Consider the following 14,699-nt stretch of genomic DNA (forward strand, 5'->3'; position numbering starts at 1 on the left):
TATTTTTTTTTATTTGATAATTCCACGATTTTTTAAAAACTACATCTATTTGGTTGAAAATCCATCCAATTTGTTAAAATATCTTTTTGGCAGAAAATTCACCTAGTTGGGTAAAAATAAAACTACTTTATCAAAAAAAAATGTTGTATTTTTTGGTAGGAAAATTATCTTCTTCGTTGAAATGTCATTTATTTTAAATTAAAAATGCAACTGTTTGATCAAAAATTAATGTTTTAAATGAAAATGTTACTTCCATTTTTTGTTTAAAATTAATCTTTTTCAGTTGAAAATTATATATTTTGTTTAAAATGCGTCTTTTGCTAAAATATTAATTTTTGTATATTGAAAATGCACTATTTTGTTAAAAAGTCTTAATTTTTGGTTGAAAACGTAACTGTCTTGTTAAAAATTCATTCTGTTAGATTGGAAATTCATCTTTTTGGGTTTAAACGAAACTTCTTTGTTGGAAATTAAAATTTTTTGTTGAAATTTTATATGTCTTATAAAAAAAACGTTTTTTAAAAAATATTTTAAATTAAAAATCACATTAATTTTGCACAAAATTCAAAATTGGTGTTGAAAATTTGACTATTAGGTTGAAAATTCATGTATTTGGTTGAAAGTGCGTCTTTTAGTGAAAAATTATTTTGTTTATATTGAAAAAATAACTATTTGATTAAAAAGCTGGTACTTTATCGAAGATTGAATTACTTTATTGAAAAGTTAACTATTTTGTTAAAAATTCATCATTTTTTGGAGAAAATGCAACTTTTTTGTTGAGAATATTTCGTCCACTTGGATTGAAAATTCAAAAATTTGGTTACAAATTCAATTATTTAGTTGAAAATGAACTGTTTGTTGAAAATGAACTTATTCTTGTTATAAATTTAAAGTTTGGGTTGAAATTTCAAATGTCTTATAACAAAGACCTTCTTCTTGAACTAAAAATTCCATTAGTTTGGCAGAAAAGTCAACATTTTTGTTAAAAACCCGACTATTATGTTGAAAATTCATCTTTGTGTCTCGAAATTCAAAATTTAAACTATTTGATTGTAAATGCAACTGTTTGGTTGCAATTTTTTTGTAGAAAATTCAACGTTTGTTTGAAAATTCATCTTTCTTGGTTCAAACTGAACTTTTTTGTTAAAAAATTATCTTTTCATGTTCAAAAGTAAACTCTTTTCCAAAAAAAATTTACTTTTTAGCTTGAATACTCACTCTTTTGTTGAAAATTCATCTCTTTTAGTAGAAAATTATTAGCTTGTAGTTGAAAATCCAACTATTTTATTAAAAATGCAATTCCTCAAAAATTACCTTATTTCTTCCTTAATTTTAGGAAATTTCGGGCTGTGAAGTATGTATTACAATGAAGACCGCAAACACTAGTTCTTGATGATAATCCATTTGTTGAAGTAATATGAATAATAATGACTAATAGAGATTCGGTAAAGGCTGACGCATTATTTAAATATCAAATTCTCAACTGTTACTAACTGATTAGAATTTCAAGTAAGCAGTTTCTTTTCCAAAATAAATTCTTTACGCTGTAAGTAGTTTACGTCGGCAAATAAAATGCATAGTTCTTTTAACAGGAAATGCAAACCCGAACAAGTTAAAAAGATAATGATAAATGTATCCGCAATATTTTAAGATTATAATATAAAATTGACAAACCTATAATCATGCGCTTGTTACGCATATCAGGACTTTTGGAACGCGGTTGGTCCAAAAATTGTCTGTTGTCTGGAGACAACACAGAAAGCCTTCCTTCTTGTGGAGATTGCTCGAAACTAATATTATAGCCCGTGTATGACTCCAATTCATGACTTTCATTCTCTCGTAGGCGCTCCATAATTTTTTGGACAATTTCTGAAGGCGCTACATATGGCGAGCCTGAAGCAGATTTATGTGAATATCAGTTTTTTATATCAATACTAATCTTTCGGACAAAATTAAACCACAGAATTCGAGGGGTACAAGACTTCTAATTTCTATATATAAATGAGCAAATTCAGGGAGCAAATTTAATAAATAAGTTCAATTTCAAATTTGTTTTAAATTTTAATTTCAACGGTTAACTTTTTACATTATGAAATAATTCAATTTACAATGCGTAATTGTGAAATCTTCTATTTTTAATATTTTCCAATTCAGGTCTTCATTTGGAAGCGTACATGTTCAATTGAAAGGATTTTAAAATTCAGTTTTGAAGACTTAAACTATTCAAAATTAAAAGCGTTTGTTATTTAAATGTCGTATGAAAAACTTTTTAAAAAACTGCCAAGAGAAATAAATTAATGATTTTGAAAATTGAACTGTACTTCGAATATTAAAAATTCAACAAAACTTGATTTAACAAGACGCTTTTATTTCATTTCAAATTCTGTTCCATATTTTTCTACTTTTTTAACATTTAGAAATGTTTGATCGGTCATTTAAAATGAACAATTATAAATCAAATATTAAAAACTGAGTTGTTTGAACTAGAAATCCTGGAATCGTTTAAATTTTAGAGTGATATATTTAAACTTTGAATGTTACAATTGTAATTGTACCATTTGTAAAATGTTTACTTTTTATGTAAAAGTGTTAAATTCTGATGTACAAATAACAATTGAACAATTATTAATTTATAATTGTTTTGATTAAACATTTTAAACATGTTTTTTTATTTTAGAGCAGTGAAAATGATAGCATGCATTTATATTATTTAACCAGAATTATTTGGAAGAAATCTTAAGAATTGTTTAATTAAAAAGTTTTAAAATCTTTGTTTGAAACGTGTAAATTATTTAACATTTGAATACAAAAATTCCAAATTAAGAGTACTTTAATTTTCAGTTCAGTTTTTAATACTGGGGAATGACCGGAAATTTGTTTACTTTCTTAATTCATTTAACAATAATTTCATAACTAGAATTTGGAAACATTGCATACATTTGTTAATTTAAAATATGAGGCATTTAAAAGTAAACAGTTTAGTATTTTAAGCATAAATTTAGGGACAGGAAAATTTAGGGTTTCCCGGGTGGACCAAAAATAAATCATTTACAGATTTTAAAGTTGAAAATGTAACTTTTTCAATTCGAAAGGCTTAATAGTTATACAAATTTAAACGTTAGGTTGAAACTTAATAAACTATTTTCAATTTTACAATAATTACAAATTAATGAATTCGTAATTAAACACTATTATTAAATTTCAACTCATAATAAAAAAATTGTTTCAGTATAAAATATTCCATTTTTAACAAATTCAGTTTGAAATTGCGTAATTAAAAACATTTAATTAGCAATTATAAATAAAAAAAACCTTGAATCGTTTAAATGATTGTAACATTAAACGTTACAATTTTAATTGTCCCATTTAAAAAAACTTTTTATTTCCGAGTGAAACTGTTGAGTTTTTGTGTATAAATAACAACTGAAAAACTATTAATTTGAAACGCGTTGAAATTAAAATAAATAAATTTATAAATTGGAAGATGAACTTTTTTTGTCATTTTTTACATTTTTATTGAGTTGAAGGCGGGAAAATGTTGTAATTTTAACATTTTTATTGAGTTTGAGTAAGGTTTTCGCCGAATTGTAAAGAAGGGAATTTCTGTTTTCAATATTTTATAATCTACAAAAGGATTTTTTTATTTGAAGTCTACTTTTTTGTGTTTATTATTTTCATTGTGTTGATTTATTGTGGTTAAGGGAAAAGATAAAAAAAATTTTAATACTAAAAAAATGTTTTTGAAGTTTAACAGTACCTAATTTTTAAATTTTAAACTGAAAATTATTTAAAGCTTCTATTTTATAAAAGCAAACTATTGAGCGTTTAATTTTTAAATTTCTGAATTATATATTTAAGCTTAAAATTCAAAAGAGTTGCGATTTGAGTGCTTTGACTGGCATTTTTTAAATTAAATGACCTAGAAAAGTTTTTGCTTACTAGAAAATGACCGGTAATTTTTTCCTCAATTAAAATGGCCACCTTGCTTTTATCTGATTCTAAATGTTTATAATTACGAAAATAATTAAGTTACCCAAACTTTCTGTTCGACATGTTATTTTTTGTTTTTTAGGGAACATGATTTTGTGAACAGAATAACTGTTGCATGGCTTTAAAAATTAAAAATGGTCCATTTCAATTTTCACCAGGATTGATTTAATTATTTGAAAATTAAATGTTTAAAATTGAAAAACTTAAATTTAACAATTTTATCTTTAATACATCACAGTTGACCTTTAATTAGAAACTTCTTAAAAAATTGTTTTATTTCGATTTCAGAAAGTTGAATATTGAAAGATTGCAGAATCGAATCATTTCATGTTAAAAAAGCTCTGTGTTTGCAAAATGATTTCAATGATCAATGTAAAATGAAAAATTATATATCCCTCAAATAGCATTCAATAATAATTATTGCAAACAAAAATATTACTAGAATGTTTTACAATTATTTTAATACTTCCATTTACATAACAAAATTGTTCACAAGCTACTTTTCTTCAAAAGGTATCAGTTTCTTTCAAAAATATTAATTTTCCATCAATTGTTTTACAAAACGTTTAAAAATTATTTTAATTTTGCATTACCATTTGAAAAAGCTCCGTGATTTTTGTACGAAATGGAAGTATTTACAACTGAAATACTAGAACACTCATTTGGTAAAAAAAGCATGCACATTAAGCAATTACAAAGAAACGAGGAAAAAATCCTCCAATACCTATGCACTTAAAGAAGCAAACTAAATTTATTATGTAAAATTATTAATTTTAAATCAACGACTTGCATACAAAAAAACTTTTTATAAAATGTGAATAACTGACGCTACTAGTAAATATTTGGAAATCCAACGTTATTAAAGTTCGTCTAATTAATTCCAAAAATAGGAATTGACGAAATCATTCAATTTTTAAATATAATTTAACTGAAAAAAAGTAAAAGAAATAAGAGAATTATCTAATCGGTTGTAAATCAAAAGCGGAAATAAATAATTAAACAATGCATCTTAAGTAAACGTAGCAAATCCTTGAACAAACATCAAAAGTACGATTTCGAGCTTCATTAAATATTCACTGTAATTACATAACTGTAAGTGTCTGTGAATAGCGATAGATTAAACTTATCTTGCGCGTGCCTTACCATATAAACATCTTAAATACTAAAGCGCAAAAATCAAATCTTTGCTAAAACTTAAACCAAGCTTGAAAAATGTACAAGCCTCGGACTCACTCTAAAGATCAAAAATAGTGTAAATAGTGTCAGCAATTTTTTTGAATAGTCTCAATATAGTCTGATAAAATTAATATTCTGGGTTGAAAATTCAAATATTTGGTTAAAAAAATATGTATTTTGTGGAAAATTTGTCTTAATTGATAAAAAATCAACTTTTTGGTTAAAAATCAAGTATTTTGTCGAAAATTCGTCTTTTTTTCTTAAATCCAGTTTATTTTTATTTTTCATTAAAATATTATATTGTTGAAATTTGAACTAATTTTTTAAAAGTTATTATTTTTTTTTTGTTGGAGATTCATAATTTTAGTTGAAAACCCACCTTTATTTCTGTTAAATATTTTGTTTTCCACTTTCAAAATTTAACTATTCAAATTTTGGTTGAAAATGTTTTCTTATGTTACAAAATTTAACTAATTATGCAGTTTCAAAAATCTAGAAGCGAAAAAAATATAAACTAAAAATTAATCAAATAAACTTTGGACTATCATCACATAAACTGTGCAAAGTATTTAGTTTAAAATGTATGTAATTTGCTAAAAATTCCTCTGTTTTGACAGAGTCTTTTTTAGTTAAATCCAATTTACTTCCATTTTTAATTAAAATCTTTTACTGTTGAAATATGAATTATTACAGTTTTTGTTGAAAATTCATCTTTTTATGTTAAAAATTCAACTCCTTGGTTTATTGTTGAACTACTTTCTTAAAATTTCATTTTTTGGTCGGAGAATTATAATTTTAGTTGAAAACTCCTCTTTCTTTTGATCAAAAGAATTTTTTTCAACTTAAAATTGAACAATTTTGTTGAAAATTCATATCTTTGGCTTGAAAATTCAACAATTTGGTATAAAATTCAACTATTTGGTACAAAATTAAACCTTTTCGATAGAAGTTATTTTTTTTGTGATAAGTAATTCTCATTGAAAATTTAACTACTTCATTGTTCGTTAAACATTGATCTTTTTGGTAGAAAATTAACCTTTTTGGTTCCAAATTCAACTATATTTGGTTTCAAGTGTATTTATTTTTAAAATATTTTTTTTTTTCATTTGAAAATAGTGTCTTCAGTTTTTTATTTTTTCGAAATAGTAGCAAAACATTATGATTGCTTGAAAAAAATGTCAAATAGTGTTAATATTATGGTAAATCCGAGGCCTGCATATAACAAAACAAAAAAGTTTCAACTCATATTTTCACGACACCAATCTGTGACTTACAACGTTACTAGGTCCCGAAAGTCGACGGCATCGATTACGTGCTGACACACTTAATGTGCCATAGCTTCCTATAAAATTAGGAACATCTTTTTATCAGAATAAAACTTTTAGGATCATGCGAATAATATAAAATCGGGGATAAGATTCTTGGGATATTATCTCATTTATAATAGACGATTTTCACAAGATTCTTAATATCAATCGGCTAAAATTTCGATAATTATTTTTATTTATTTTTTATTTCTTACCTGTTAATCCTCTGTAGCCCAGAGAAGCTGTATCCAAAGATTCGTTCGTTTCTTGTTGCTGTTTTACAAAATCAGTTATGGCGATTCCTTTCAATTTTGATGGTTGCAGAAACCTTTTAGGTATCCGGGAGAGTGGACCATTTTCCTGTGGACTGTTTGAACAACCACCGAAACCAAGACTCAACAGTACAGCTTCCGGATCCGCTTTTCTCAATTCTAGAAGACTTTCCACACTGCTACATTGACTACTGTCTGATTGTAAACTGGGATCTCTCATCAACCTGTGGTGAGGAAGGGAACTGAAAAATTGAACACAAAATATTTAATTCTACAAATTTGGTCTTTATTTCTTTTTTATTCACTGGAGATTAGATTTTTTTTAATTTTAATTAAAATACTTGATTATTTTGAAATTTTATTGAAATGATTCAGAACCCGGAATATTTTCTTTATTTCAGTAATTTTTTTTTTTTACCGGGAATTTTACGAATCTTTAGAAGAAAAATCTGTGACTTAAACAAGTAAAAAGTAAAAGCGTTTGAAGTTGAAAATTTTGTATAAAAACCATTTTTATTTTATCTAATGTAAATATAATAAATAAAATATTTTTTTAAATAGATCTGTACTTTAAGTATTAAAAAATTAACGATAATTAATTTGACAAAACAATTCTGAATCCGTTTGAATTTTAAGAATTTCCAGATTTTAACCTTAAGAATCAAACTGTGTCAATTCAAAAGTCTTAGTCATTAAAAAAATGTAAACGGCAATTGAAACATCATAAAATATTTTCAACTTAAAAATGACTTCATAATTATATATTCGTAATTAAAGGTTTTCATAAAATTCAAAATATTTTGTCAGTCTTAAAAATTCAATGTTTAACCTATTCAATTTTAAACTTTTGAATTAAGGCAAAGGATAATTATTTCATATATAGCAATAGTTGGCTGTTCATTTAAGACGAGTAAATTGAAACCAAATATTAAAAAGTAAACAATTTGAAACTGAATTGTTTGACATAGAAAGCCTTGAATCCTTAAAATTTCTAAGAACTTTCAAATTCTGAATGTTATAACTTCCATTGTTCTTTAACAAAATGTATTTGTAAGTGAAATTGTTTAATTTTGATGTATAAATAGCAATTGAACACTTATTATTTGTAGAAAAAATTTGAGTAATTTTAAGAAATATTTAGAATTTGCACTTTCGGTGAAATACTGGCAGTCTAATTTAAAACAAAATTTAGATTTTTGCAGATTTCAAACAAAAACTTAGAAGCTTTTTAAGTATTGTGAAGGGCTTCAAAAGAATAAAAACATTTTCTTAAGATTCATAGGAAAATTGAAAATGATTTCTCATTTTGAAAAAAATGTTTTAAGAAAATTCTTAAAAAGATTTCATAATTGTCAAAAAGAATCTGGAAGATTTTAAGGCATTTTTTTTAATTTTCAGGATTTTCTAAAATCAAGATTTTGAAATAAAATTTTGGAACTTTTCAAGGGTGTTTAAACTATTTAAGATGAAAATAATTTAACTTCTAATTTAAGAAATGTTTAATTCGAACAAATCTAATTTTGAAAATTAATAAGTTCATTAATTGATTTTTTGATTGATTGCAATGAAAATCATAATGAAGATTTATATGTTTAGAATTGAATCTGAATCTTTGAACTCCGCATAATGTATAAAAGTTCTAAATTCTGCAGTTTATCTGCTTCAATTTCAAAAGTTTGAAACTCAAATGTTCCATTTTAATTGCTTTGATTTGTAGTTTAATTTTTATTACTTCAATGGGAAAATTTTTAGCTTTAGAGATCGAATTTTTTAATTTTATTGACTGAAAATTTTTTACGAACCGGGAAATGACCGGGGACTTTTTTCTTTGATTAAAATGACCACCCTGATTTTAAATAATCATATCAGGTTGTTTGCAGGTCAGCGGAAATTAGGGAATTTTTTTGGCCAGTGAAAATTTAGAGATTTTGAAAAAAATGGAAGAAGTGAGGGAATTTCTGTAAGAAGAACTTTGAGTAGAAAGGAATTTTTAACTGATTTCAAATATTTGACCGGATTTCAAAGGCTTTTTTCGATGTTTTAAACGATTTTAGGGCATTTTAAAAGATTTCAAAGCATTTTCAGGAGATTACAAATGTTTCAAAGGATTTTTAATATTTGAGGGAGTTTTAAAACATTCCAAAATTTTTTTAATTGATTCCAATAATTTGAACGGATTTCAACAGATGTTAAATATTATAGGATATTTTAAAAGTTTCAAGGAATATTCCATTTTTTCAATTTTTTAATGGAGTTTCAAAAAATTTGAAATATTTTAGGGTATTTTAAATGATTCCAAGGTACTTTCAAGAGATTTAAATAATTTCCAGAGATTGTAATTATTTTAAGAAATTTAAACAAACTTTGCATGCGATTGAAAAGAATTTCGGAAAATATGGAACAATTTTACAGGAACTATAAGGTTTTAAGATACTTTAAAAGATTTCAAGGGGTTTTATAATTTTGTTTGAGGATTTCAATGATAGAATTTTGAGGGATTTTATAATATTTTCATGGATTTTAAATAAGGTGTTCAGTTGAATTGTGGGATTGTGTGTAGGTATTCACCATGACTTTTGATGAATTTATCCGGATTTCTTCATAATTTTCTTGCGTTTTTTCAATTGTCCTAAATTCACTACTCAATTCTAATTAATCCAATGAATTATTTTTCTTTTAGTTTTTGCTTAATTCATCTTCAAGTATGTTTAACTCGTCTTGAATTCTTAAGCATTTAATCAAATTCTTTTGCATTCCTTTGCGTTTTTCTATACTTCTTTGAAACTGAATGAATTCAATGAATTTGAACGGATTTTTTTTTTATTTTTTCGATTAATTTAAAGTTTTTTAATTTAACTTAAATTTTTTGAAGTGTTATGAATCGAGTTCTTTTACATTATTTAAAAAAAAAAAATTCAGTTAAATTTGGCTGTGGCAATCCTGAGAGTAATAAATAAAAATTTATCAATTTCAATTAAAAATTGTTTATTCCATTTAAATAAAGATTCTATATTAAAAACTTTACAAGATTAGAACTTTGATCTATAAATATTGTCAGGGAAAATAAAAAATTAATCAAGTAAAAGCCAGAGTAAAAATTATAAACTGATCTTTTTGAAATTTCGAAATTAAATAACGAAATTAATAAAAAAAGATATTTTTCTGACATACTTGCTCACTCCAGTCATTGTGATTATTGGCGAATTAGGAACAGCTATAGGCGTTGAAGCAGTCATGACTGGATGTTTTAATTCTTCATTCAGAGTAGATTCTTCGTTTGGAAGTGTGGGAATTGGACTTGTTGAATTATTGTCGATATCCTTCGATTCGATTATTTTACTAGGTGAAACAGTTGCCATGGGTGAAGGAATAGAATCAACCCATTGTTGAACTGGGCCAGCACGACGTCTCATTTCCCAAATTCCCCTTAACCACCCTCTCACTTTTACAATCGTTTCTTTACGAACGTTTCCTGCCAAATTCATATGAGAAATTAAAACTAATCTTCGCTAAACAGTTCAGTTCATTCTCTAATTTACTAAATACTCAAAATAATAGTAGGTAATTATTAGCAGTAATTTTGTAACTTTGCAATAAGATGTTTTACTTGGAATTGAGTTTCTTTTGGCTAAGATTTTCTAACTATTTTAAGAACAAGATTCGTAAAGAGAATTTAATTGCAACTTTAATCATCTACGTGGAACCGTGAATAATAATCCAAATTTCTCAGATTTTTCAAATGAGTATGCGAACAAACAATGATAAATCCATTCGAGATTATAATTATAATTCTAATTATAATTAGAGAAATGCTGTATAATCGCAGACTTCAGAGACTTGCCCCTATTCCCCTGTTTTCCCATTTTTGAAAGAATTCCTCTTTTTCTCCCTGTTCTCAAGAAAGTCACCCTTTTTCTCGTTTTTAGTTTTCTCTATTTTAGTTCCCAGTTATTTCCTTTCAATTGGAAAGTCTACTACTATATTTTAGGTTGAAAATTCGTTTATTTTGGTGGCAAATTCTACTGTTTGGTTGAAAATTTAGTCATTTTGTTGAAAATATAACTGTTTTGTTTCTAGTTCGTTCTTTTCGATTAAAAATTCAAATTTTGATAAAGAAATTAATCTTTTCGCTTCATGGTAGTTATTTATTTTTTATTGTAAAGTATACTATAATATTTTTGGATCCGAGCCTTTTTGGATAGAATACTCGTCCTTATGGATTGAAAATTCATATTTTCGTAGGAAAGTCATCTTTTTTGGTTGAAAGGTACTTCTTTTTAATTTAAAAGTACTATTATATTTTTGGTTCAGAATCCATCTCTTTTAATTGTCAATTTAATTATTTTAAAAAATTCATTTTTGGCTGAATATTAATCTTCTTGGATCAACTAATTTCTCAAAAATTAATTTCTTTGGATGAAGTATTCATTTGCTTCCTTGAAAATAAATGATTTGGTTGAAAATTTTTTTTTAAAATAAGTTTGCTATGTGAGAATTAAATTATTCTATTTTTGGTTCGAAATTAATCTTTTTTGTTCAAAATTAAAATATTTGACAGCAAATTCATGTATTTCGTTAAATGTGCCTGTTTTTTTTGTAGAAAATTAATATTCTGGATTAGAAACTCATCTTTTTGGTTGAAAGTCGACCTATTTGGTTAAAAATTAATCCATTTTTCGAAAATTCAACTACTTTTGTTTCAAGTTCGTCCTTTTCGATTGAAAATTCATATTTTTGTAAAAAAAAATTAATCTTTTTTGGCTGATGATAGCTAATTCTTTTTAATTTTTTAGTCTACCATAATATTTTTTGATCAGAATTGATCTCTTTTGGTTGAAAATTCTACTTTTTTGTTAAAAATTTAACATTTTTTTGATAACATAAGCCTTTTTGGATCGAAAGCTCGTCTGTTTGGATTGAAAATTCGTTTTTTGATGGAAAAATCATCTTTTTGGTTGAAAGGTAATTCTTTTTAATTGAAAATTACTATGATATTTTTAGTTCAGAATCCATCTCTTTTTGCTGTCAATTTAATGATTTATAAAAATTCATTTTTTGGTTGAAAATTAATCTTGATGGAACAACTAATTTACCAAAAATAATTTCTTTGCTTGAAGTTTTCATTTTCCTCGGTTTTTGTTTGTTGAAAATTAAGTTTGTTAACTGAAAATAAATTATATTTTGGTTCAAAAGTCATCCTTCTCTATTCCAAATTTAAATATTTGACTGCAAATTCATGTATTTCGTTAGATGTTCTTCTTTTTTTTGTAGAAAATTAATATTCTTAATTAGAAATTCATCTTTTTGGTTAAAAGTTTATATGTTTTGTTGAAAATTCGACTTTTTTGTTAGGTTAAACTTTTTTGATCAAAATTCATATTTTCTAACTGTTCGATGGTAAATTTGCCTTTTTGGCCTCAAAATTCCATAACTTGGTTAAAATTTGTTTTCTTCTCTACTGAAAAATCTTTCTTCGCTGAAAATGCAATTATTTCATTAAAAACTGGTCTCTTTGGTTTGAAAATTCATCTCTTTTTGAAAAAAATTCATCTTTTGGAGGTCAAAATGTAAATGGTTGAGGATTAAACTATTTTGTTGTAAATTCATCCTGTTTGACAGAAAATTTAACTGTTTTGTTAACATTTTTTTTCGGTTGAAAATTAAGTTTTTTAACTCCAAAATTTAACTATTTGGTTGAAAATTCATGCATTTTGTCTAAAATTCGTCTTTAATGAAAAATTAATCTTTTTGATTAAAAACTTTTTATTTTATTCAAAACTCATTTTTTGGGTTGAAAATTGAAATTTAGTTGAAAGTAAACTTTTTTTGTTAAAATTAATAATTTTGGTTTGAAAAATCAACTATTTTGTGGAAAATTCATCTTTTTGGCTTGAAATTTCAACAATTTGGTTGAAATTGTGTACTTCATTGACTGAAAAATATTTATTGTTTGAAAATTCGTCTTTTGGTTTAAATATTCATTTTTGTAGCTTGAAAATTCAATTTTTTTGTCAAAATTTCATCTCTTGTTTCAATGTTAAAATTATTTTTTTATAAGTCGCATATCTCAAAGACATCAGAAATAGAAAAAAAATTCAAATAGTATCATATAGAGGAAACCATCTAACTGTTTATCCAATATTATCGAATTATTGAACCTATTAGCTTTGATTTATGCAGTTTTTCAGCATATTCAACATTTTAGTAAAAAATAAACGAACCGAAATGTATATATTTTGAAGGTTACAACAATTTTAAAGCAAAATTTTAATGAGATAAAATTAATTTTCTTAAACCAAGGGTCAATAATCTTTAAAAATAAGAAATAAAAAAATGGTCTAAACACCTTGAAGATTTTTTCGAAATTGTTAAACTCTTAAAAAATTAACTTTTAAAAGACCAAATTATTCAAAAATTTCCGCGAAATCTTAAGTAAAGCTTTTTATTTTTTCAATATCTTTCATAATTCTTGAAAGGCTTCGAAATTTTGTTCGCAATCTTTGAAAATCTACACTTTGTTAAAAATTTTTTTCAAATATTTTCAAATTTATATTGGTATCATGGACTTTGAAAGTCATAGGTGTATTGAAAACTAAAAATATGAATCTACAATCAAAAAAATTAATTGTTAATAAATTAGTTTAACTTTTAACCGAGTTTTTCAGTTTTCATCCAACAAAGATTAATGATGAACGAAAAATTAACAATTGATATTTAAATAACAAAATATTTTAATTTAAAATAAGAAAATAATGCAATGGAATAAGAAAAGACGGCTTTTTACCGAAACAATTGATTTTTCAAATAAAAAATTAAATTTTAAATTTAAAAAGACAAATTTTCTATTAAACAGTTGAATTTTTAAACCAAAAAATATATCTTTGAGATTTTGAATTCTTTGTTTCCGACTTTTCAAAAGCTTTTAACGTTGATAAGAATAAAATGTTAAACATAAAATTATTTGTTTAATTAAAACTTTTTACCAGGATTCCTACAATATTTCGTTGTTTTTAAGTTTTCTTAAAAGTTGGATATTAGAAATTTCTTATGTCGTTTTTAAAATGTTGAAACCTATGACTGTTATGACATTTCCAGGGAATGGACATAATTATTATTAATTTTGTTTCAAAATCTTTAAATTTTTATTGGCATCAGATCACATCACTGACAACATAACTGAAGAAAAATTAAGAGAGAAAATGATTTGTTTTTCCCCTTGCATTTTAAATTGAATTTAATATTGCTATTAAATTCAAATTAAAGCTTTTCAAATTCTTAATATAGCATGTAAAAATATTGCATTAACAACTACAACAATTAATTGTTAACAAAGTAGTTCAACTTTGAATCGAGCAGGTAACCGTTTATATTTAAACAAAACAAAAAACTTTTAATTTCAAATTAAAACTAGCGCAATTCATAAAAAAGTTATCAAACCAAAAAAGACTACTTTTAAATATATCTTATTTTTTGAATTCCTATTTCGTACCGTTTTTTGTACAATTAGTCGTTTTTTACTTTTTGTAAAACTAGGGTATCAGAAATAGCATTTTTTTTTAAATATTGAAACCTACGTATAACTGTTTTGACATTTCCAGGTCATGGAAACGATCTCTCAATTTTGGGATGTCCTCGAAGAAGTCCGCAAAATATGGACAGGTCAAGATTCCTTTTAAAAAAAGGGGCAATATTTCTGAACGACTCATGTACCTTTAAAAGCATCAAATTGCAAATATACCAATCAATTTTAAAATGGACGAAAAGCACACAATAAAAACTCTGGGAAATACTGCACTTTTTATAAACAGTTAACTTTTGGACTGCATGCTCTAGAAAAAAGTATTTGCATTGAATGTTCCTTTAAAATCAAAATCTAAAAATGTACCTGAATCCATCTTGGCCGCATGAGAAACCCATTTTATTAGAATTCGTCGAATCAAAAAAAAAATAAAAA

The 14,699-nt window shown here is 25.0% G+C and overlaps 1 protein-coding gene across 1 annotated transcript in view; it reads right to left on the minus strand.

Annotated features, from left to right (window-relative positions):
- Positions 1 to 14,699, minus strand: part of LOC117168135 — an 18,521-nt gene extending 3,822 nt beyond the window's left edge. Inside the window, exons 1-4 of the mRNA XM_033353553.1 lie at positions 14,631 to 14,699; positions 9,917 to 10,217; positions 6,689 to 6,987; positions 1,675 to 1,893 (exon numbers count right to left, since the gene is read on the minus strand). Of these exons, the coding sequence (XP_033209444.1) occupies positions 1,675 to 1,893; positions 6,689 to 6,987; positions 9,917 to 10,217; positions 14,631 to 14,640 (829 nt within the window). The 5' untranslated portion in view covers positions 14,641 to 14,699. The remainder of the gene's footprint in view (positions 1 to 1,674; positions 1,894 to 6,688; positions 6,988 to 9,916; positions 10,218 to 14,630) is intronic.

The sequence above is a fragment of the Belonocnema kinseyi genome, chromosome 2 (genome assembly GCF_010883055.1).
Source record: "Belonocnema kinseyi isolate 2016_QV_RU_SX_M_011 chromosome 2, B_treatae_v1, whole genome shotgun sequence".
Taxonomy (NCBI): Eukaryota; Metazoa; Arthropoda; class Insecta; order Hymenoptera; family Cynipidae; genus Belonocnema; species Belonocnema kinseyi.